Source organism: Pseudochaenichthys georgianus, chromosome 21, assembly GCF_902827115.2.
Source record: "Pseudochaenichthys georgianus chromosome 21, fPseGeo1.2, whole genome shotgun sequence".
NCBI lineage: Eukaryota > Metazoa > Chordata > Actinopteri > Perciformes > Channichthyidae > Pseudochaenichthys > Pseudochaenichthys georgianus.
This window is the reverse complement of record NC_047523.1, coordinates 15827596-15852222: the sequence shown is the minus strand read 5'-3', so window position 1 is coordinate 15852222 and position 24627 is coordinate 15827596. Positions and strand designations below refer to the sequence as shown.

At 40.8% G+C, this 24627-nt stretch overlaps 1 protein-coding gene across 1 annotated transcript in view; it reads right to left on the bottom strand.

Annotated features, from left to right (window-relative positions):
• The window catches only part of LOC117466354 (low-density lipoprotein receptor-related protein 1B-like), a 351481-nt gene that overhangs the window by 81146 nt on the left and 245708 nt on the right, over positions 1–24627 (bottom strand). The window contains 15 exon segments of the mRNA XM_034109562.1: positions 154–273; positions 382–510; positions 1451–1576; positions 4365–4557; positions 6999–7203; positions 8876–9065; positions 12130–12501; positions 13506–13630; positions 14246–14397; positions 14538–14664; positions 15362–15491; positions 15668–15802; positions 19171–19302; positions 22437–22562; positions 22664–22804. Coding sequence (XP_033965453.1) covers positions 154–273; positions 382–510; positions 1451–1576; positions 4365–4557; positions 6999–7203; positions 8876–9065; positions 12130–12501; positions 13506–13630; positions 14246–14397; positions 14538–14664; positions 15362–15491; positions 15668–15802; positions 19171–19302; positions 22437–22562; positions 22664–22804 — 2403 coding nt within the window.

Below are 24627 nucleotides of genomic sequence, written 5' to 3'. Positions count from 1 at the left end.
CTCGGGGCTCATTAGACGGTGAAGGCTTAGCTCAGCATGTGGCCTAGCGTGGCGTGTTAATATGAGCATTAGTGTCGCTGGATCTTGGCCACGGAGGCAGGACGGGATTGAAACGGGACAGATTGAGCCGCAGATCAAACAGTTGCGACTCACTGCTACAGAAAGCTTCATCCGAGTTATCCCCACAGTCATCGATCCCGTCACAGAAGCGACTGTTGGCCACACACCGTTGGTTGTAGCAAGGTCTGAAACCCTTCCGGCAACTCCTGTTGTCTGGACACAGTGAAATTCATTTGAAAGTTAAACCATCCTCCTTTTAAGCGCTCCAAAATCAATCCACAAGTAATTATTTCTAAGACAATTCATCCAGGTGTTTCTTACCACAGTACTGCATCTTCTCATCTGATTTATCCTTGCAATGGGCTACTCCGTCACACGTTAGCTGGTAGTCTATGCACTCGCCATTTCCGCACTCAAATTCAGTGTGGATGTTGCAAGAGGAATTTTCTGCTACAGGAGAAGACAATGAGGCTGTCAAAATCTCAAAGTTGTCTGCGCATATTGGGAAAACTTTGTAAAAGTATGTGAGTTCAGAGGCACTGTGTACTGTAGTGTAGAGTCAACAATAACCCAATTACCCTTAAACTGTTCTTCAACTTGAGGGAAGTCTGGCTGTGACATGCGCAGTTAGCAGCTAACTGTTATTTGATTCAGGGCAAAGATTTAATAAGAAATGACGACGTTTTACTCGGTGAAATTTGACAATAAATTAATTCACGGACCAATCTCTGTCTTTTCTCTGCTTTAAATGTTTTTAAATTAAACGTTTTCTTGCTCCAGTAATGAAACAAAATGGGGTGTGGTGTAAAAAGCTTGCCGTCCTCTGGCGTGACATCCAGGCGACCATCCAGATTTTTCCCTGAGTCACTTGCCATGTTTAGTCTGGCCAAACCTCCATCGTTTGAACAGCTCCTCCCACCTTATGGTCTATCCTCACATTGTATTTCAAATTCAACCTGCAATCTGTCAAATTAGAGAGCCAGACACCATTGGTATAATTCAGTTGTGTGACTTTCAGCAGGTAAGTGTAACACCCCATGCTTTCAAATATGTTTTATCTGGCATAAAGTCCCAAATGATATAGCCTTATTTCCCGAGCAGTATCGACTATGATTATTGGAATCATTACAAACAGACTTGCTTAGTCGAAGAGAAAGAAAACAATCCTGCCTTTCTGTGTGTTTATGCTTAAAGGAATCAATTCAAATACATCAAAGGTTCATGTAAACAGCACAAATAAGAGTCTAACTCAATGTGGACATGATCCAGGTTAAACCATGCATTTCAATGTTTTCATAAAGAGCGTCCTTTCAATCGATATGTGGTGCCGACAATGTCCCGAGGGTTAGCACTTGTGGTTTAATTAAATCTAAAGGTCCTCGTGACTTACACACGCATCGGTTGTCATCCAAGAGCACACGTTCTCCGCGGCAAGTGCAGTTGACCCTCCCATATGGGGTCAGGAGACAAAGGTCGCCGCAGCCTCCGTTCATGTGTCGACACGGGGACAGCTCACCTTCAATAACAATCAAACAGAAGCGATTACGCGGAGAGAAGCAGTGGAAGAAAGAATTCCCCCTGGGACACGCTCTTTCTTGTAGGTCTGTGTCCGAGGTGTTCAATTCTTGAGCTGCACAGTTTGAAAAATAATACTAATTGGGATTATTTTGACTGTTACAATGTGATTCATGATATTGGAGGGATCGATCATTCTTTAATCTTAATTCCCACTATCATTGAACGATATATTACCTGATTATGATGTTACTGTTTGATGGCATCTGTATCAAACTTACCCTGTTATGCTCTTTGGGGTTGTCCCTTTCCTGTAGTGTGTGATATAGGTTTTTGTGCATGTAAATGGTCTGCAAAGGCAAACATCCCAAAGTGTCTCTCCCACACACATCCCCCCCCCCCCCCCCATGGCTGAAACACTAACTTTGGATTCCTTTGTTTACTTCTGTAACATAGTGACATCACAATGTAACACTCGCACGTGTATTTGCTAGTACATCTCTATTAGGTTGACCAATCACAACAGAACCGGCCAGCTAACCAATCAGAGCAGACTGCACTCTGGTTTCAGACAGAGGGTGAAAAGAGGTGCTGGCAGTATGAGAAAAATAAAGCACCTTTCGAACATTAGTGTCACTGTAGAGGGACAAAATACAAACATGAACCATGACTATATGCATAATTAAGGCTCTTTTAAGTCTGTACAATTGTATTTGTTCCATGATATCTCTGCAGTTTCAGAATACTTAATTCAAAAAGGTATTTTTTTACATATTTAGCCTTTAACAGTATTGTGCTTCCTGTGATTTGAGTATTGCACTAGTCCATATTGCGATTTCAATATAAATGTGATTAATTGCGCAGCGCTATTCAATACACTCATGGAGTTTTTTTTCCCGAGCCTTCCTTTTCTACTGCAATATTCCTCAGTGATTTTCCAGATAAATTCCATTTGAAGTTGACAAATGATTTGTGTTTGGTAAATCTATACATGAGCTCTTGCTTTTTGAATCTGAGTGCCTAACACTAAACCTGATCATTACTGCTAATCGAGGCGAAAGCCAATATAGATTTCCTCCTGTAAAATTAAATTACAGCAAAGACAGAAACATCTTGATGTGATGTGCTATGGCATGGCATTATCGATATTATCTGATAACATCAGGAACAATTAAAAAGTAATCCAGAAAAAAACTAATATTTATATGACATGTGTTTTTTTATTTAATTATGGGGAAATGCAACACTTACAATTAGTTTCATTTAAAAGGATGAGCAGTGGTCAACATGTGAATTCAAATAGCTGTTCCATTGTTAAAGGATACCTATATCCTCACTGACAGGTAGCACAAGTATAAAAAATGATGCCTTATTTTTTCTTTCTCTGCCTTGAGCGCTGTGTGAAGCTCTGTGGGAATCATGTATTGCACTAAACCGCATCACCAAACTGCAGACATAAACCCTGGAAGAAAATGTGAAGGAGAAAAGGTAGAAAAGAAGCTTAGCAACAAGACATGTAGTATTAAGTGTTACGAGACATGTGTGTCCCTTCTGTTATTACCTGCCCTCCAGCCATGAGGATTGTCTTCATTTGAGAATAAACAGTTCCTGTGTTCTGACACCCAGGTAAACCATTTGTATGAATATTTAAATACAGGATATTCATTGCGAAGAAAATCCAATAAGAGGTTAACAATAAAAGACCTGAAGAAAGGATAAACTCGTTATCAAATCACCCATTGTTGGTCAGTGGACATTATGCTGTCGACCTGCAGCTGTGCCCACGCAGGTCAAAGGATGTGATTATGTTCCATGAAGAGATAAACAAGGAACCGCATCGCTCTCGGCGTCCCGGCCAAACCACTGGGACACACTTAAGCCCACCTTTGTTTGTCCTACTTGGAAATAAAACTTTATACGACCCTTAAGAGACTCCCTTAATAACCTAGGCTACTTGTTTTTATTAATTACCTCTGAAACTTACTATTCTAGCGATTCTTAATAAGAACACCTTTATTTATCATTCATTCATCATACCCTTTGCTTTTTTTAGAGCTTATTAATCAGGTATTATTAGCAAACACTGACACTAGCTAGCTGATAAGATATACAGGGTTAGAACTGTGTTGAATATTTGACTTTTAGTGTGTACATTAGGGTGTATCAGTTTACTGTTCCTTAAAAAATAAACATAGTTCTACTTTTTTATAGATTTGATAGATTAAATATCCTGTTTCAATGCATTTCCTGTTATAAATATTAACAATAAATATAAAAAAACTACTGAAATCTTTCCAAAAGACGTTTTTTAGGGTACTCTCTTACCAAAAGTGAATGTTAACTTTATTCATTTACATCCGTAGTCACTGGATGAAGGCCACCATGTACAGGTTGATGAAGTAAGAGATAAGAGTACGTTGCAGTGAATAAAGATATTATACTTTGACTCATATTGGTATTAGCCTCGAATAGCAAGAACAAACCTGGCTTTATTAGTTCCCAGAGCATTGAAGCAACAACAATTGCCGAGCTAGGGGAGGATACTGTATACATGCCTCAATATCCTCATTTTGTTAAGTACATCGTAAATACAGCAGTGTATTTATTTAGTTCTGTTGTCCTTAACTACACTTTTTACACAATGAAAATGCTCACGTGTAAACTTCTGGCCATAAACACACATCATGGCTCACGCACCTGCCCACACAGAATACACAAATATTTGCTGACACAACATTGCATCCAATGGTCATCAAGCAGAGCTCATCTCCAGCTGTTCAAATACTCACAGTTGTTTGTGTCCCTGGCCACTGCTATAATTCCCATTGGTTGATGAGGTATGTCTGCTCGAAGCACCTTGGTGTCCGCGCCCGTGTACTTGTTTGATCGCAGCACGGACCTGCGGGCCCAATCCGACCAATAGATGAAATCTGCATAGATGGCGAGCCCGTAGAAGTTTCCCGCTCCCGATTTAACTATGACCTAAAAGAATATAGGGAAACATCTCCATGTTAAAAAAGATCATGCCTTTCACCTTTAGAGTAGCCCTTTTTCTGTGTTTTCCATTTCCTGTAGCATGTAAATATGTTACAGTAGAGGCACAAAACACAAATATGAGCCTTAAAATGAGCATTACATTTCCTCTTTGAGGCTTTTGCTGTCAAATGTCATTCATAGCAATGAACCCAGCACATTTAACAATATATGTGATTCTAAATGCCAGAATAGATGATCACATGTGCATTTATACATTTCAATACTTGCATCTACAAATAAAAACTGTCTGGAGAAAGCATCATCAGAATGTTGAGTGAAACCCTAGGAATAAATGTTTTGACTCATAAATCAACACATCACACGCGCCGCCCACATGACTGCTTAACCCAGATGTTGAGGGAGTAAATGACAGTGTCATTGGCAGGAAGGCATGAATCCATCAGATGGCTCCTTGTGGGACTCTCCAGGTTTGTGGGGGGGGGGGGGGATCATGGCTGCCAGCAGATATGTAGTCTTAGCCATTAGTGGGACAGGCTTGTAAGCAGCATCACATTAGCCCTGTGCCATACTGGGATTAATAGGACAGGTGTTGATTAAAGGAACCCAGCGTGTGGAAGCAACAACTGGCCATCAGGCAAGTGAGAGACAGGAAAAGAGCCGTAGTGTGGAAAAGGAGGGGGGGGAGTGTAGAACGCCAGATGGGGTCGAATGCAACATATTGATGGGAAATTAGATTTGGGAGACATTAAGTTTACAGCCAGTAACATATTACACTCTTGGAATTTGTGTTTCGGATAAATGTGAACAAATTCTGTACGTCCTTATCAGTCCTTCACTTTTAATGTTGAAACAAGGTTCTTCCGTAACCATGTTGACAGACTACAAACCGATGACCTGAAGAGAGATACATGACAACATATTGCTCACTCAAATGACACTTACCATTCCCACACACTCAAGTTGTATTTGCCAAATTCCTGGTAAAAAGGGTATATTTCCCCAGGCCAAACATGCTGACATATTCCCTTATTATGCACTCCGCTGCCCTTTGTGAAGCACTGCCGTTATTAACAATATGGGTCTCCACTCTCAAAATGGCACGGGGGAGTGGGCCAACGACACTGTCGGCATGTAATGGCACTGCTGCAGAGAGGGGGGGGTAGCTGGGCCCTCGAGGACACTTCAACGCCATCCAAGTCTACATTCATATGACCACATACAGAATTGGTGTAATACAATGCCTTTTATTGTATCTATTCTAGAGCATAACACATTTTTTTTATTTCCAACATTGCCTATTGCAAGTTTTAAAATAATGTAAATTGACAGGGAGCCAAGCCTTGTCTTCAAGAGACCCTACTTTGCTTTCCTGAAGTTTGGTATATTGTTTTGTGTGCATGTACATGGTCTGCAAAGGCTTAAATACATACTCCCCTCCCCCCTGCCTGAAAAGACTCCATTGGACTCCTTTGTTTACTTCGGTAACACAGGCAGTATGAGAGAAATGAAGAGCTTTTTGAACATTAAAGCATTTAAACATATCATAAATAGGCACAACATTAAGCTATGAAACTTGAAAATGTGCATAATAATGCCCCTTTAAGAGTTAAACAAACGCTCTTCGGGTATAAGCTCAAGTTAACAGCTACCTCTGTTTAATTTGCACATTTTAATTGGAATGGTGAGTGTGAACCCTGAATGGTCTCACTGCAAAGCCTTCATTAGCAGGTCTAAGCCGCAGCGAGGGCAGGTGGGGGACCCAAAGGTGAAGACTCTCTGAGCCTTCTGACCCGGCTCGGGACACATATGAGTAACTAATTGAGATGGGCCAAGGTGCTGAGCTGCCGAGGTCATGTCAAGAAAAATCTGAAATGTATTGCAAGAAAAGGCAATCTTGTACTGTAATCTTTCATACATCCACTTATATATATAATCTTTTATATATCCAGCTGGGATTTTATAAATTATGCATGCAACGTTTCATAGGCAAAGTGAGAACTCCCCTCACTGAGATTCTTTAGTTTAGCAGGGAAAGACTTTTGTGATTAAGGAACCATCTGTACCCTTAGAGCTGAAATATCAGAAAGAACATCAAGAGGGTTTTCAGATCCTATCCGCTGCGTGGAGGATCATATTGCAGGAGCTCAATAGGGATGGGAGATTACATGGAAGAATGTTGAGGAAAAGGGCATATCAATCTGACATCCTTGTTTCACTTTATTCGTTTTTTGTAATGAACAACTTCATCACTGAGAGAGATGAATGAACATAAAATATTCTAATTAGCGAGTCACTGGGGTGTTTTCATGTAAAACAATCGAAATGTCTAAGTTAATGACTTTTATCATGGCGTAGACGCTTAAATAGACAGGATTAGGCAACTGCAATAATATATTTTACTCAGGGGGGCATTTTTGTATACTCACATATCTGCTGGTGCCATCAAAGTCACATCTCTCAATTTTGCCAAGGCTTCCATCTGAGAAGTAGAGCTTCTCCGCTTTGTGGTCAATGGTCAGTCCGTTGGGCGTCAGGATGTCCGAACTGACGATAATCCTCATGTTTTTGCCTGCTAAGGTGGACCTCATGATGCTGGGCCTCTGCTCGTTCCAGTTGGTCCAAAACATCAGGCTAAAATGTGGAAGAAACGTTTATTTTATCGTCTTTAGTAATTTAGCTATAACAAGTGGCTTGATCGTAATGTGAATATATCATCCATTCTCTCCAAAGAAGCACATCTTCCCATTTACGAATGCTTACCACCGGAGCAAGAACTACAATTCAATTATGTGTAGTCTAAAATTGAATCAGGGAGCAGGGATGATGGTTTTTGCAAGTGCTACGATAGCAACATGTCAATCAGGAGACTCTCTGCTATGCCGGCAAAACAAACCCTAATGAACAGAAAAAAAGCTTCTCCACTGTAGCAAATTGCGGGAGGTTTAAGCATTTTTGTCAGTGAGTTATCAACATGTTGCTTCCCACGGGCCTGTCATCGGCTCCCCCTTTTTCGCCCCGAAGGAGCTCATCACCAATAACTAAGCTGCAATTTGATTAAACTGATGAGCATCACACGTTGTGAGATAGAGGTCATATATTCGTAATCCCCCCCTGTGAGGACATCTAAGAATACAAAAAACACAGATAGAGGAAAGGAGTAAATAAATGAAAGATCTCTATCTTGGTTCTTGGTATGGGTTTGCAAGATGGATGGTGAATTTATTAAATGTACATCTATGCAGATAAACCACAGACAAATAGAATATGAAATACAAATATCTTTCTGCCACTGGGCACTTGCGTCACACTATGATGAAGTCATGGTAGTCCACTCTAGTGTGATAATAAGGATTCCGGTTAGAAGTCACAACCAGGGACCGCTAATTAATCACTCGAGTTGGAATTCTAATTATCTGCTGCTGGAGTAGGATGGATATGGTGCCAAATTGCCAACCAAGGATATAGTCAGAGGTCAAGAAACTGTAGTACCGGAAGAGGAGTGAAATACTGACTCTTTTAAGAAAAATGATATTCATGATTATCCAAGAGTTAGATCTTTGACAGTAATACTGAGGTGTTCTTTTTCAACGACAGACAACACCTTTTCTGAGAGAACTGGCAACCAAGTAAACTGTTAAATCAGGTATTCAATAAGCTGTTGGTGCAGCTCAGGTGTTAAAATGCTAAACAAGGCTCAGTGAAAAGGATTGTTTAAAACCAAAAATAGGGTCTTGAGATATAAAATATATATATATTTAACACTAAAGCTGCCATTTAAGTTTTTTTATGTAGTTATTGTTTTTTTTAATCTTGTTAATTAAGTGGGATTGAATTGTTAGATAACGTTAAGGTTTGTGGGAACGGTGAGAGGAAAGTATTGTCAAACCTACTTGTAACAACGTAAGCAGAAACGTGTTTTTATCTTAAAAAGAAAGAAGTCCTCAGTTTTGTAATATTATTTAAATGAAAATGTTGTCATGTTGTGTCATCTGGAACAGTAAATAGAATCAGAGCCTTTTCCCTGATTCAATGTGTATACTGAATAAGGCAGAGACAGTGAAAGTTAGATACATTATTGTATCATCAGCATAGCAAATAAAAGCAATGTTATGCTAAAGCATGATGACCCAAATTGATAAACACATTGGAAAAACTGAGCAAAATATGTAATTATAGGTACAGAAAATGTTTTGAGTGACAGTATCAAAAGCTGAATTTAGGTCCAGAGTTTTCTTGGATTAACTGAATGATACAATAATTCAGAGTAAGAGACCATTCGGAGAGATATAAAAGAGCTACTGACTTTTGACACTCATCCAGGGCCAGGACATGTGGATGGTCTTCCTCGGAGAGAGTGACCACAGCGTTCCGGCTGAAGGCTCCGACTCGTGTCTGGTCCACAGTTTGTCTGGTGATGGTGGAGGTGGTGGAGCTGGTCCAGTACAAGGTGTCCCAGCCCTGGTGGTACGCGAGGCCCTCCACCGAACCAACATCTTAAGAAAATAATACAAAGACAAATAAGAATTTGGCACAAGTTAGAAAGAAGAAAACGTGTCCAAAAAAGGCCAGTCTGAAGGACAAATATGTTTGAAGCTACATCTAGCAAAATCCAAAAGTAGAAAATGCATCCACCTTATTAGTGTGTTTCATCATTTGTAAGAAAAAGAAAATCAGAGTAAGAGACCATCTGAAACTTAAGTGTACACAACATAACAAGGTTTCTCCTCTTACAATATAGGTCCAGGGAGAACGTATTGATATATATGGTTGTGTGGCCTTTGGGTAACGAAATCAACCTAAATTAAAACATTCACTGTAGGTTATCTCCCACTGCCAACAGGGGCCACTTAACTGTGCTAAAATAAAAAAAATGGACTTTGCTTGTAACAGATGGCTGGCCCCAATTGTGTTAGAATTGGGATTAGGTTTCCTCTGTGATTGACAGGGAAATGACTTCATGCCTGACTACGCCGGACAGACATCTATTTGTTGATGCAACAGTCACTCAGCAACTGAATATGTTTTCATTTCTAGAGCAATTTCCTAAACAGAGAATATGAAAATGACTTTGCAGCCGCCACAGGCCTGTGACTGACAGGCAGGAGACCTCGGAGACACCGTGATTACAGACTGAAAGCCCGGCCATATTCATGTTTTGATCATTTACTGAGATTTTGTATTTGCGGCAACTGTTTTTTAAATGACCTTTTGAATATGACCTCCGTTGTTTCAATATTCCAAGCACCGACCAATTTGAATAAGTCGGGTCAGAATAACTGCAGCAATACAATGTCGCTGGGTTATCATGTAGTCATGTTTATGGATATGACTACTGCTCCCAATGGACCACTATAGGGTATTTGTGGAAGCCTTTGACTTGGGGATTGTTTCCATTATGGGAAGGAAAAAAACACTTTACATGGCATGCTTTTAAAGCAAGGAACATGTTGACACATTAGGCCAAACCAGTACAACCATACACAAAAGAGAAAACCCAACACTACCAGTGCTCCTGAGTGCAACAGAGGACGTTTTAGGATAAAGGAAGCATTCAATTTCCCTTTGAAGAATTATTTCCTACCCTGATACAGCCTATCCATTAACATTCAATAAAGCCACCGGCCCCTAAGCTATCAGATATAACGGTGTGTCTGCCGGGTTTGTTAAGGCTTTGGAAAGATTACCTGCATGAATCAGGTTCTGTCTCTGTTTGTTTGTTTGTTCATGTGTAAATCTTCTTTGTTCATGTGTTATTGCTGTCAAAACAAGGGATCATCCATCTGAAGAAAACTCACTACAAGGTCCCAAAGAGTACCTTCTCCTCTTTGTTCTACTCAAAATGAGCAACAATAAAGACAATATAACATACATTTAACAATGCCTTAGTATTCATATGTCATTTGTTTAGATGTAAGTGTCATGATCTTTGTTTTTGTGTAATGTTTCCCGTTTTATTTTGAAATGCATCATCTCGCTCTTTCTAAGAGTTCTTTGTCCTGATCGTGTCCATGTCTCCTGTGTCATGTTATCCTGTCCCACATTTCTAATTAGCTACTTTCCCTCTCTTTTACCTAGCCTGTAATTTGAGTTTTTGTGTCCTGCCTCAGTTACGCCTCATGACAATATTCGGCCTGATTTCATCGTTGTTGTTACCATTTTCACAAAATTCCTTCTATGCAGCTCCTAATCCGTCATAATTGTGAACATGTGGCCGATAATAGCAAATGTGGCTGTTGCCACTTATATCAAACCTATAAACTGAATAATACTTCAGACACTACTTGAGTCGGCCAATCGCTAATTAATAGTTAGCAATAAAAGGCGTCTGGCAGCTTGGAGTTTCTCACATATTGTTACCGGGGCAAGGCAGTAATTAAGGGGGGACATGGAGTATAATTAGGGAAATATGGATGATTAACATCTTCACCTTTCTGAAAAGAACTGATGAATGCAGAAACCTTTAGAGGGAAATAGAAGGATGTCTTGCTTTTACATAGAGTTAGAAGCTGGATGACTGGTAGTGGTTTCAGCAAGACCAATGGACTTGACAATATACAACAAACTACAAACAATGTGTTGCCCTGACATTATTGTAAGTACAAGAGCAGGCATTATGGATTCAAACATTTTAAATTCTACTCAAATTAATGATTTGCACCACTTTGATTTTGCATTTCGCAAGTGCCAAGGTGTGAAGGGCAAATCCCGACAGAGGGTATTAACGCCTAGAAGATGAATGCATATGCAGAGAGCTGCCTCAGCGGGGGTTTGAGAGATGGGTCGGGGGATATGCGTGAGTGGGAACACTCTGCCAGTCTCCCGGTGTGAGGTGGGATTGGGAAGGTGCTGAGCCCTTGCTCCCAGTAGAAACGTCACAGGATGGCAGATGATGCTAGCCGAGCAGAACAGAGGGTTTTGCTGTTCATCTGAATCCAGTCATGCTTATCAAGACAGGACTGAATGGGATTTAGTGAAGGAATAGAGAGGGATTGGTATCACAGTCAGGAAGCAGAAACCTTTCAAACACAGGTATTATACTGGTTATTGGTCTTTTAGGAGCCAGTAAAAAAGTGTCTAGCGATACTATTAATGCTATGCCAACTGCTATGTGAATATTTTGTTCCAAACAAGGTTGTCCTATAGGAATAAAACGGAAATAAATGTATTTATTATCTGTTGTGAGCAGCACGTCATTACAGAGGCAGCTGAAGTATACGGTCAATGTCTGGACTCGATATGCTCAATGACAGTGCAACTTTGCAATTCATAAGGATGGTGGAAGCACTTCGATCTTCATAATACATCAATGCAGTTTTCTTTAATTCCAAAGAACCTGAAAAAAAGGCATCTTGGAAACATTTACGCGCAAAAGACAACATATTATGTGGCCTTTCAGACAAATGTATTGATTGCAATGGGTAATGTATATTTGTCAAATCAAACACTGCCACCATGACACCAGTTATACCGGAAACAATGTGGGAGTTTCCGAATACATGTGCTGTGGGGACAGAGTGGAAATGTAAAACCACTTATGCGAGTGTGAAATCCACTTACTTTCTGCAATAATAGATCTTCCTGTCCAGTCATCGTTTATCATCTGGATGTTCCCGAAATGGACATCGCTGAAAAAGATGCGGTTGGTCCGAGCTGCATTCTGACTGTAGTCGAAGGCCAGGGCTATGACATTCTTGAAGAAAGCAGGGTTTTCAAAAGGCTGGACAGGTGAGTTGAGGTCGTTTTCGTCTGAAAGGTGGATGCTTTTCAGTATGGTCCTCTCAGAGAACAGCAGATACCCTTCGTAGCGCTCGCATGCAAAGCCGTCCTCGGCCAGGCGGCCATGGGCACAGGAGCACGTCCGCCGGCCACTACCGAGGTGGAAGCACAGCTGCTGGCAGCCTCCGTTACTACGAGCACAGGGGTTTGTGCCTGGAAAACACAAACAAGATCATGTTCTATTAAAGGTCCCCTATTATACTGTTTTTCATCAATATATTATAGGTCTTAGATATATACAAAACATGTCCCTGAAGTGTTTGGCTCCAAATACCAAACAGATCATGCATTGTAGCATCCCATAAACCTCTCTGTTTCAGCCCTGTTTCAAGTCTGTTACTTTAGATGAAAATAAGATGCCACTCCCCACGCCCCCCTGCAAGTTAAAAAGAACACAATAGCCGCGTTCACACTGAGGTACTTTTCCCACAAAGGTTCATGCGAACTTAGTTCATGATCGCGTTCACACCAAAAAGAGCCGGTACTAAAAGTAGTTCATGCGAACCTTTTTACCCCCTCGAAAGTCCCTGCTAGAGAGCAGGGACTTTCGAGCGGCTCTTTTTTGAGAAAAGAGCTATATTTCTGATTGGCTGGGCGGATTGCAAACCACGCCCCGTAAAACTCCCAAAAAGTTTTGTGAAGCCGCCATTTTATTATCCCCGCATTAGCATTATTAGCATTATTAGCCCAGCGCAGAAACGCAGAGAGACTAACTTATGGCAACACAAAATAAAACATGGGAGCGGTGGAGATGAGGAGGTGTCGGCGTTCTGGCGATTTACTCGGAAGGCTTCAGTAGAAGTTACCTTGGTTGGTTATTGGCTAATGTTACACAAGCCAAAAAAAATCGTTATGACATCATAAAGTGGCTAAAATCTGATCAGCTCATTTTCAGACAGGTTTTATATATGGATATGGAAAAGTGAGAGAATCTTTTTTCCTGAAACTTTCAGAATGTCTTTACAAAGAGGGGACACATGTTGATGTATACAAGACATGAACAAGTGGATTTTTCTTAATAGGTGACATTTTAAAATGTACAAGACAGTTAACAGTCACAGTTACAGTTACAGTGCATTAGCAACACAAGATTTTAGTAGATACAAAAAAGACTTGCAACATTGTGAGTTCATTGTGCAAATCAATAAGACCTTCACCTTTTTCTCTGCCTCTATTAAAGACTGTCACATCCTTTAAATTGACCCCCAAACCACTCTTCATGGTCACAGCCTCGCTGGTGTCAGTCTTGAGGCCACGTCGGATAGAACCATTGGAGTGTGCCCTGAAAAACATCCGGAGAAACGAGGGGAGGAAACATTAGGGGTTTTGGTTAAAATAATGAAGGCATACTGTATTCAGATTTGTATTAGGGCAGGGTCATTTAAATACTTTCATTGACATTCATAAAGCAACATCAAAGACTGCAGTCACCCACATACAACTCTTGTTATGAAGTCTATTTAAATAGATGATTTATCTCAGGTCAAGAGGTTAAAGACATCCACATCAGATAAACAAACACAAGAGACATGCAATTCATTATCTAGCAACCTTTTTGTTTTGCCAATGATTTAAAACCTGACTCGTCGCTTTAGATATCCAACGACGCTATTCCGAAGAACTGCAAGCGTGTCAAAATACATGAAGCCACCAATTTGTATAAAGAGATAAATGTCTTCATCAAGTTTAGCAGCGTGCTTTAATTACACAAAATGATGAGGAAGGATTTCTCCCCGCTGATGTAACTGAATACTGAGTGTACAACACCCCCACTATGAGAATCTACTCTTCTTTATCTTTTCACATGAGACCTTTAAAGGCAAGGGTTATTGTCAGTTTAGTGTTTCAGGATTGCAGGCTATTGCATGTGTGTGTATTTATGAATATAATAAATTACCTGTCGGACCAGTAGATGTATGGCCCAAACACAGCCACTGAGAACAGGTCCACGTTGGCCACTGACAGTACAATCTCCCGGCTCTCACCTGTCTCAAGGTTGATCCTCTCGATCTTATCTGTGCGGGCGTCGCACCAGTATAATGTATTTTCCTGGAAGGTTATTTGGAAATTCATATCACAAAGAAAACCTCCTAGGCATTTCAGCTACAAAAGAGATGAGGTAGGGGGTACAGTATATAGGAGAGGAGAGGCAGGGGAAGAGGTTGGTGATAGTGTTTGTGCAAATGTACCTCATAGTCAATGGAAATTCCGTTGGGCCACATGATGCCTGAGTTGACCAAGGTGACCTGGTCTGAACCGTCCAGGCGGGAGCGGCCGATGCAGGGGTTCTGGCCCCATTCAGTCCAGAAGAGATACCTGGCGTGCATAGCAGCATACAATTATGAAGTAGTCCGTATAGTTGGCCATTATTACCAATTTTGCAATGTTCCCTCCTATATATGTTGCTCAATAGTGGGACAACTAACCAAATTCATCTTAAGTTGAACAACAAACGTTCCAATTTCAGAATAACTATAATAATAACACACAATAAGGTAACAGTACATTGTGAGCACTGTAAATGATTAAAGAATAAAGACACATGCACAATAAATAGGGCTGCCAACGTTAACAAGATACAACTAAATATTACTAAATTAAACCAGTAATTTTATAATTGACGCCACTAATGATAAAAACAACTACAATGCAGAACATGCAAGGTTATTGCTTAACCAATCTTTTTTTTGTATTACAGCCAACAGACTCATTATATGTATGCCATTTTGGGAAAATATTGCCACATTGCTGATCTGAAAAGATATCTGTTTGACTTTATTCAATAGTTTTCCAAAAGAATGTTGTGCTTTTGGTTGTACATGTTGTGTATTCATCCCAAAAAAAAAATGTTTTCCACTTAGCATGACTACTTAAAAGGACTAACATTTCTAAAGACAAATGCAAAAGAATGTCTTATTTATACGATAAAAGCTTTTTGAATAGAACTGTTAAAAGCTATGTTATTGAAATGTATATATGAAAATGATGAAAACACAAAGAAAATATGGCCTACCCCTTCTGTGGATGTACTGCGATGGCTCGTGGCTGATCAAGTCCTTCAGATATAACCACTGAGCGGTATGCACCATTCAGGCGTGATATTTCTATTAGATTGAAACCATGGTCTGTCCAATACAGGTTTCCTGGGGACAAAAAAAGCAATAACCAGGCGTAAATACAGCAGAAGGCTTAATATGTTCACAAGTTGAAGTGAAAACAAACACATCAGTGCCTATAAAGTGAGTATTTTCAACAATCAATACCAACTTGACAGCCCTTGGTAATAGACCCAGAGCACCGGGGGAGTAGCGATACTAACCAGCGATCCAGTCGACAGCGATGCCTTCCACGCGGCTGATGCCTGTAGTGATGATGTCTTCCCTCCAGGTCTGATCACGTTTGGCCCGGGATATTCTGTTCAGGCCCATGTCTGTCCAGTACACGGTGTCATTGCCTGGAAATGACCAGAGAAATTGAGACAATGAATATGGCTGCCACACAAGTAGTTATGCACACAAAGTCTGCTCATGACACCACTTTACACTGCAGCAGATCCCATTTCACCAAATGTAGCACGCGACCATAACGTATGATTGTGTAAAAAACCCACACAGTTCATCCACAGCTCTTTGCTGACTTACAGTGCCTGGGCACGGACACAATGTACAGGGCAGTATATTGCTTCTGCAAAACATGGTGCCGGTTACAACTATTATGGTCCCTTTGTGATTTTACAGCCCCATTAGATAAGCAAATTAAATAGTACGTAATTTATTTATGGATCGCAATCTTTCAAGTGCATCTTTCTGTGCATTCCTGTCAGCTTTGCTCTGTGTAGGTTGTTAGGAGGTTAGGAGGCATTATGTGTTTATTTGCACGTTCTTGTTCCTGCTGCCTTCACACTCTCCACACGCATACACACATATGAGCGCTGCAGGCTTTCATCTGTTCTGCTCTGGCAGCCTGGCTTCTGTAATGACAAGTGAAGGATGTGCATAAGCTATCAGCTGCTGCCTTCTGATGGGCTTCGTAATGCATTTGCATGTTGCACCTGCACTAAGTAATAACAGGGTGGACAAGTGGCAATCTTGTTCTTTAATTTTGAAAGACACCATTTTGCCTTTCACTCTGCTTAATTTGTCTTTTCCAAAAGCTGCGGCCTCACATATATTTGAGGACACTCAGAATCAGAATTAGATTTTGGTTTCTCTTGATAGTTATTGGATGACAGAATTACATTATAGTGAGGAAAAAGGTCTATAAGGATGTTCGTATTCCAGTAGAGTGCAGGGGGCTACTAATATGTGATCATATGTAATTAGATTTGGCATGTACACCCCTTAGGGTTGACGAATGATGGCTACTGCAAATGTCTGCCATGACCTGACATTAATTATCTTATTCCCGAGCAGATCATTTGAATACCTACCAAGATGACTACAGCAATGCTCTGTGAGGTTGTAGTTAGGCTTTGCAGCGCTTTCAGCTGAACGCTAATGTCAGCATGCTAACATCATCACATGACAGGACTAGCAGACTAATGTTCAGCGATTTGAATATTTACTATGCCCATGCTAACATGCTGGACTAATAAGCAATGGGCTTGTTACTTAGCTTATTAGCAAATGTGCAAATTACTAAAAAACAGAGCTGAGGCTTGGCAGCCTTTTTCCATAACGTAAGTATGTCAATTATTGATTTTGAACTTGGGATGGCGATAGAAGCGGGAACGTTTTAATTGAATGTACCACATCTCATGGCAGTATATCCAATCTCTGTTGAGACATTTCAATAAAATACACAAATATAGACCTTTGGGCACGACAAATCAAAATCCAGGGGATCATATCATTTAAATGCATCATCTAGGAAACACTAATACAAAATAATATGTGTAGTAGGTCTAGCTGTTGAGATATTTCAGTTATAAGGTCTGAACATGGTTTAAAAGAAGTTTTCCGACTTAGGGTTAGAGCCCAATGTAGTATTTTTATTTACAGAGAGAATAATATAAATGCAATAATCGTCGTTGCATTAAAATCAATATTTAATTATATTCTGGTATTTTGTTCTCCCTTCATTAGCTACCAGTTTTTACATAACAGTCACGTCCAAATCACACATGAGGTCTGTTGATCTCTGCCTCGACCAGCTACTCTGTTGGGAATAAAATATCAGTTTCAGCAGCCTATTGCATACATTAAAAAAGGATAATTTCATTATTTGCAAACATACAATGGAAAGTCATAGAATACATTTCCAATTACCCAAGCATTCATTTTTATCTGATGCTGCTTTCTTAAAGAATTGCTTCGTATCCTTAGTCTGTGAACCCTTGTGTGTATGTAGTTTGTTTCTGTTTTCAGTATGCAATTTCCTCTACACTGCTTTTGTTATCATGCTTCAGTGGCAACCTATTACAGATGCGGAACGCTACCAGCCTATTGTATATGCATAGCATTTGTGGGTGTGCTAAATCTATCATTTTTATCACGTATAAAATATTAAGGGAAGCAGGGATGTAACAAATGACAATGTAGGCTACTGGCTCCATGTTTTGCAATGCACGTTACGGTACCTTTATTTGATACAATATCTTGGGAATTGCTTTGTATTAGGATTGTTTCCGAGGGTTGTGAGGAAACACTTATTCATGCTGAGGTTCCCTGGTAATGTGAACTTATTACTCTCTCATCTACGTTGCACTCCACACGCCCACAGACCATTATTCACAAGGTTCGGGCCCGGTATAACAAAGACCACTCCCTCCCCCTTGTTTTAAGATTAAGGAGATGTTGCACTGTGGGAGGAAGGGAAGAGCAGTGTGTTGTGTAATAAAATGTAATGTAGCACCATCAGTAGCAGTGATGTGTCATGAGTGATACACTCACGTTACCAACAGATATATATTTTTATAGCTGACATGGTGCAAGTTGAGACTATTTTCAGTCACGTTCTCTTGATTTTCATTGTGTATAGTGAAGTATGCGTGGAAATGCTGATGGGGAGGAATAGTAACAATTGTGTCATCAATTATCTCTCCACTTGACATTATTAAGACCACTACAGAGCAGCTGGCCTGGAAAGGATTCCACTTTAGGGGGCCCATGTGCGTGCCAACACGGATCTTTAACCTCCTCACACAGCTGTGTAATGGTGTGTCTAGTCACTGTATTACCAGTGTTTCATATAAAGGTTTCTTCATTATTGCACTCAATTACGATTACAAATACAAAGCTGCAATAAGATATATACGTTTCCTCCTCTCAAAGGCACATTCGAGGTCTATTGCCTAACCCTGGTGTCCATTCATAGATGTATGGTTATAGATCGAGGTATGGACATGCCCTTTTGAACAAATTGTCCTGGGAATGTACACAACTTTTAAGAAGTCTTTCATTCCGAGCACCATCAATATTCTTAACTCAACAAAGAGACCTAGATGATTGGAGCCACACACATTGATATTAACTGTTTAAATGTGTAATATGATCGATGTGTTTGTATTTTACCGCCCGCTTTTCTGCTTTTTATCTAGGTGTTTCTTTGTTTTGCGAGCCAGAAATAATACATTTTACACCTAGTTGACAATACATGTTTGTTTAACAGAGGAGCAACACAACCCGCTTTGTTTTGCAGGTAAATCAAAGGTTATTGCAAAGGTAAGCCCACATAATAACTTATGGTCATGCAGGAACACACGGCATACAAATGTAACCGTATCCCAGACCAAAACACATATTCTTTAAGCTTCATTGGATCTCTTACAGTTTATATCTGATGCCAAAATCGAAAAGCTCTCAGTGTTGAATGATATCTGACCTGCATGAAAGTCAACTCCCACAGCAAACAGTGTTCCAGTAATGGGCATGAGGGCCTCGCTGTTGTCATTTGGCTCAAGAGCCATTCCCCGGATTCCCTCGTGGATGGAGTACATCAGAAATGAATCAACACCTAAAACACGAGAAATTACCTTTAAAACACTAACCAAAATGTATGAAAGCATTGGAAAATAACAATACGCTTTGACAAGATATGGATTAATTATGTATATGCATTGAACAAAAGATAACTGTTTGACAAAAGAAGTGATGAAAGCAGATTTTACAGATGTATTGGCGCTAGCCAATAGAACACAGGTGTTGATGTAAATATGTTGTAAGTAAACAGAGGAGTCCAATCAACCTTTTCAGGCAGGGAGAGAGACTCCATCTGGCAAAAGTGTTGGGATTTAAGCCTTTACAGCAGTGACCATCAACTGGCGGCCCACGGGCCACATCCGGCCCGCCAGACATTCTCATCCGGCCCGCACGACGGGGGTGACTGTGGCGTTAGTGCGTTCGCCCCCCCACACATTTTTTGTATACAACGTCTCGTGAATAATGTGCAGTACCGGAGTCCAACAGAGAGGCAGCAGCTGCGGGACAGTAGACTGCGTACTGCGTAGCCTTCCCTGCTTTGAAGAAGAAGTGTTCCGTTGTGAAGAGTCTGCTTTATGCGCTCCGCACAAGCCCCCAGGAAGTGCGCCGGAGTCTGATGAGAATATTCGTTGTGGCCAAACGGCGGTACTACACTTCCTTTAGGTTGCCAGGCCCGGAAACACTTTTTCCATTGACTTACATTAGGAAAGAGTGGTCTGTAACTCGTTGGATACTTTTTTTTAAACTAAATAAACTACCCAGTATGAACGTTTGTATAGCCCTTTCATTCGTTCCTCACGTTGTAAAAATGTGCTAATAACGCTATTCTGAGAGTTATTTCCCTCGGCATTATGAACGCGCATCTTACCCACGGGACCGCGCCGCCCGGCACGTTCATGTTTCGTGTTTAGTACTACATGAGTTTCTCTTTACCCATGGATGCACAATAACAACGGACCATATTGCCTTACTGCCAGCCCACGGAGCTGTAATAATGGATATATATATATATATATATATATATTTAAGCAATAGCTCACGGCCTGAAGTGAGCTATTGCTTTTATAAAACGGTTACCAAGTGTGGCAATATGAAAGAAAAATACACACTCTAATTTAAATAGTTTTTATTAGTAAATAATGACGTTCAAAATCAAATAGTCCCTCCGTTGCCTTCTGCACGAAACATAGTGCGAGGTGGTTGCTATGCAACAACACTAACAGCTAGCGAACATATTAGACAGAGAGCGTTGATCCATTATTTGGCTATTTATTTACATTCATTTGTATGTTGCGGTTTATTGTGCAGCCACTGAAAACCTGTCCAGCATCAGTAGCATCTTGTTCTCGGCTGAGGTTGTTCTCGGCTGTTGCTTGGCGTGGTGAGAATATTGCTCCACTTTCTCCGGTCCCCGAGATTGGGCTTCCCGTAGCTCTGGAGAGAGCTTTCGCACCTGTGGCCACTAACGGTCAATTTCTCTGCTTTGTTTCTAGACCCGCATCAGAAAGCTTTTGAATGGTGCTACTTTTCCAGTTGGTCTACCTGCTCTTCACGTAGCTCTGCATGTCGTCGTTTAGGTGCTTTTTTTTATGGAGATAGGCACTCCTCTATCCACTCCTCCATAGTAAGACCCCCCCGGAGGTCGAAGTTAATCTTAAATGTTTCCATCTTATGCTTTGTAAATTTGTTTCGTAACGGAAGAAATTTAAATATATTTATAAAACTGACAAGTCAAATCAAGCAATCTGATTGGTCGATAGCGTTTTTGCGGACCTCTTTGATTACAGATTTGAAAACAACGTTGCTTGCTTTAAAAGTAGCTCAATTCATGATGTCAAACCTTGGAAAGTATCTAGATATCCCTGCCCTAATGCCAAAGGAACTGCACACTGAATATGTTTTGCCGTTTGATGTCTATGTCTGGACCGCTGTGTAAAAAGGAGGGTTTCTGCCCCGTTACTTCTCCGCTGCTTTCTTGTTCCAGTCTGAAAAGCAAACCCAACGGTATACTGTTTTTCGCAGACGCGGAGGGATACTGACTTGTTGTGAAAAGTAACTTACAATTCTACCCGTGGTATACGCTCAGTATATCACGGCTAAGAACCAATCAGATTGCTTGATTTGACTGGTCCGTTTTATAAATATATATATATATATATATATATGTGGAAATAGGCTATTGTTATTTTAACTCCACCACAGTAATCCATCATCAGCTTTACTTTTTAGATAAAGTTTTAACTCACAATTGATCATAACAGGCTTCAACATATACATTTTTATATATTACCAAGTGGTTTCATGTACAACCCACACACGTATCATGCTAAATGAAGCTCTGTTGTTTGGATATCACTAGATCCTGATGTCAGCGTACTCTAAAAGTACATAACGATTGATGTGTAACTTAGCATAATTTACTAGCTAGCCGCTAGCTGCTAACTGCCGCCTCGTTAATATAAATCCAGTACCATGCTGTCATATATGCGCGGTGCTGTTACGTACATACGCAAATTCACGTGCTTAATGTGAACAAGCCTTTTGGGCGGCGTGGTTAAAGTTGCGCATGCTCCATGAGTGCACATACGGGTACTTCTCAGGCATGCCGGGTAATCTGTGACGTTTCACTCTCTCAAAAGTTGGGCCATTTTATCATCATGCTCCAATGAGCAACTCTCATAGGAATGAATGAGGCCCCGCCTCACACGCTGTATCCAGTTCTTATAATACATCCATGACTCTGCAGCACAGCAGTAGCCCCGCTACGACAGAGTCCAGCAGAGAGGCAGGAGCTGCGGGACAGTAGCCTAGAAGTGATCCTTCGTTTGCGTGAAGAGACTGCTAAGCTTTATGCGTTCCGCAGTACCTGAGCGTGCTCCACTAGCACCCCCCCCCCCCCCCCCCCCGGTTAACAACTTCAAAATTCAGGGCTATATAAAAATAGCTGGCCAGCGAAAGTGTCTATTGGATAAATGTTGGCCCTTGGACAAATGCAGTTGGTGATCCCTGCTTTACAGACTATTTACATGCACACAAACCTATATAACACACTATAGGAAAGGGAAAAACCCCAGATACATAAAAAGGCCTCCCTAGAGATGTATGTGAAATATCATGGTGATATTGCTAGCTCTAGAGTGCATTATTAGCATGTTTTGGCTAACGTACCCTCACAAGACATACGGTCGCTACGCAAGTTGTAGCCAACAGTGCAGGAGCAGCTCCGGGTGTTCTCGGAAGTTGGGAAGCAGAGCTGTGAGCATCCTCCGTTGTTGATCTGGCACTGGTTTCTTCCTGGAAATAAAAAAAAAAAAAACAGCACAATGGCAATAAATAAACGACCACAGATGAGTGATTGTGGGTAGTGTGTGTATTTGTGTTGTGAGCACGCTTACCTTTCTGACCCTCCCTGTCGTACACTTTCATATGAACCACCCCACTCGTCTTGTTTCTCAGGATCACAGGGTTGCGCCCGTCTCTCTTGGTTACCGTTCCAAGCTGTGCCGATTCCTCATCTGCCCACCAGAGTTTTCCGCCTGTAACCATAAAGGTTGTTTGTTGTTGCAGATATAGAAAGCTCTGGGCACAGGTTCAGTAAAGCAGCATTGTAAGGGCACATTCTGCTCCAGGTAATACTGCAACATTTATGTCTTCTTTACTTGGAAATATATGCAAATCATGTTGTGATTAGAAAATCCTACAGCACAATGAAATACCAATTCCTAGAGCAAACGGGTGCGTCAGCTTTCACTCTAATCTACCAGGGCTGGCACTCTTATGCCATACAACCCTTAATAATTGAAGCATTCTCCAAGCTGAATTGAGATTAAAAACTGGGATCCCCTGTTCCCTGCTCTGAACACTGGCTCGTGATAAGGCTGGCAACTGGCAACCTTTTACCATCATTTACCTTGATGTTTGGAAAAAAAAAGTCTCGTCCACACATGATAATAATTTAAGGGGGGAGGTCACCATAATAGAGTGGTATTTGCACACATTCCAATGCAATGTCTACAAATACCATGCCAGCATTAAGACATTAATATTATTTATTTTCTATTCAATCTTTTTTTATTTTGTAAGACGTTTTATTTGAGCTACCAGTGCCTTTATTATGGAGACAGATTTGAAAAGGGGGAGACAGAGGGGATGCCATGCGTAAATGGCCCCCAGGTCTGAATAAAACTTGGTTGCCCCGCAGTAAGACTGAGACCCAGAACATGGGCAGTGCTATCAAATATGTATGACTATTGTATGCATCAACAGCAATGAGTCTCAATCTAATTCGGTATTGATATTTCTGTATTTATAGAAAATGGAGAAATGTATTGCAATTCTGAGACAGGCAGATTTTTTGATTTTTTGACTTTATAAGTTTAAGCTTCATGAGTGTTCTTCAAAGTGCTGTGGGGGCCAGTGCATCTGAAGATATGTACTGTAGTTGTTGTGTGTCATAATGTTTCACCGTCTCCTCCCTGACAGACTGGATGGCCTGTGTGACTGTGTGTGACAGTGAACCTGCAGGCTTAGTGCTGGCGTCGTGAACATAAATGATGAGTGTGTCTTTGTAAAAAACAGCCCATTTCATTTCATTTCAAACCTTTATTTATACAGATAAAATCCCATTGAGATCATTGATCTCTTTTCCAAGGGAGACCTGTTCAAGTAGTTCCACATGAAACATAAAAGCATAAACAGAACAACAAAAGGACATGCACAATAGGCTCCTGACCCCGTCACACCCAGCCACCACCGCACAATCCCCCTCCCCCCTCCATCTCTGTTCTCAGCAGGAATCAGTGATGCACTGTCCAGGCACTTCTCACTGAAGTGCAAAGTGCAGAAGAGCCGTGTGGCTGCTCCTGCTTCAAAATAGAAACCTCAAATGGGGGAGATGGACCTGAGATAAGTCCTTTTTGAAAGGGCCACAATTACTAAAAATGAAGCATTACATAGAGTAGGCGTGCTTTAGAATACGCAGCGTAATGGAAATAAAAAATCATTTTTGGAAAGTACCATCACAATTGGCCATCGTTAAGGATAATTTGAATGAAAAACATATTTTAGAAGCATGGCAACCCTCCACTGAGGATCTACTGTGGTAGGAAGTTGCAGCCACATATGAAATGCCTTACAGGTAAATAAAATTGCTTATGGTTTGTGCAGAATCAATCCCTCCGAGCAGTAATGTTGGTGCACACACAGTTGGGAGTGTATGACTCTCTTGGGCTATATTATATTACAGTACAGCTACAGTATACACAGAAGCAACCTTGTGTAGAAAAGCATACAATATGTTGTTATGAAAGTGTTACTTATTAAATGATTTAGCAACATGTTTTCTTTGCGAAAAACAACC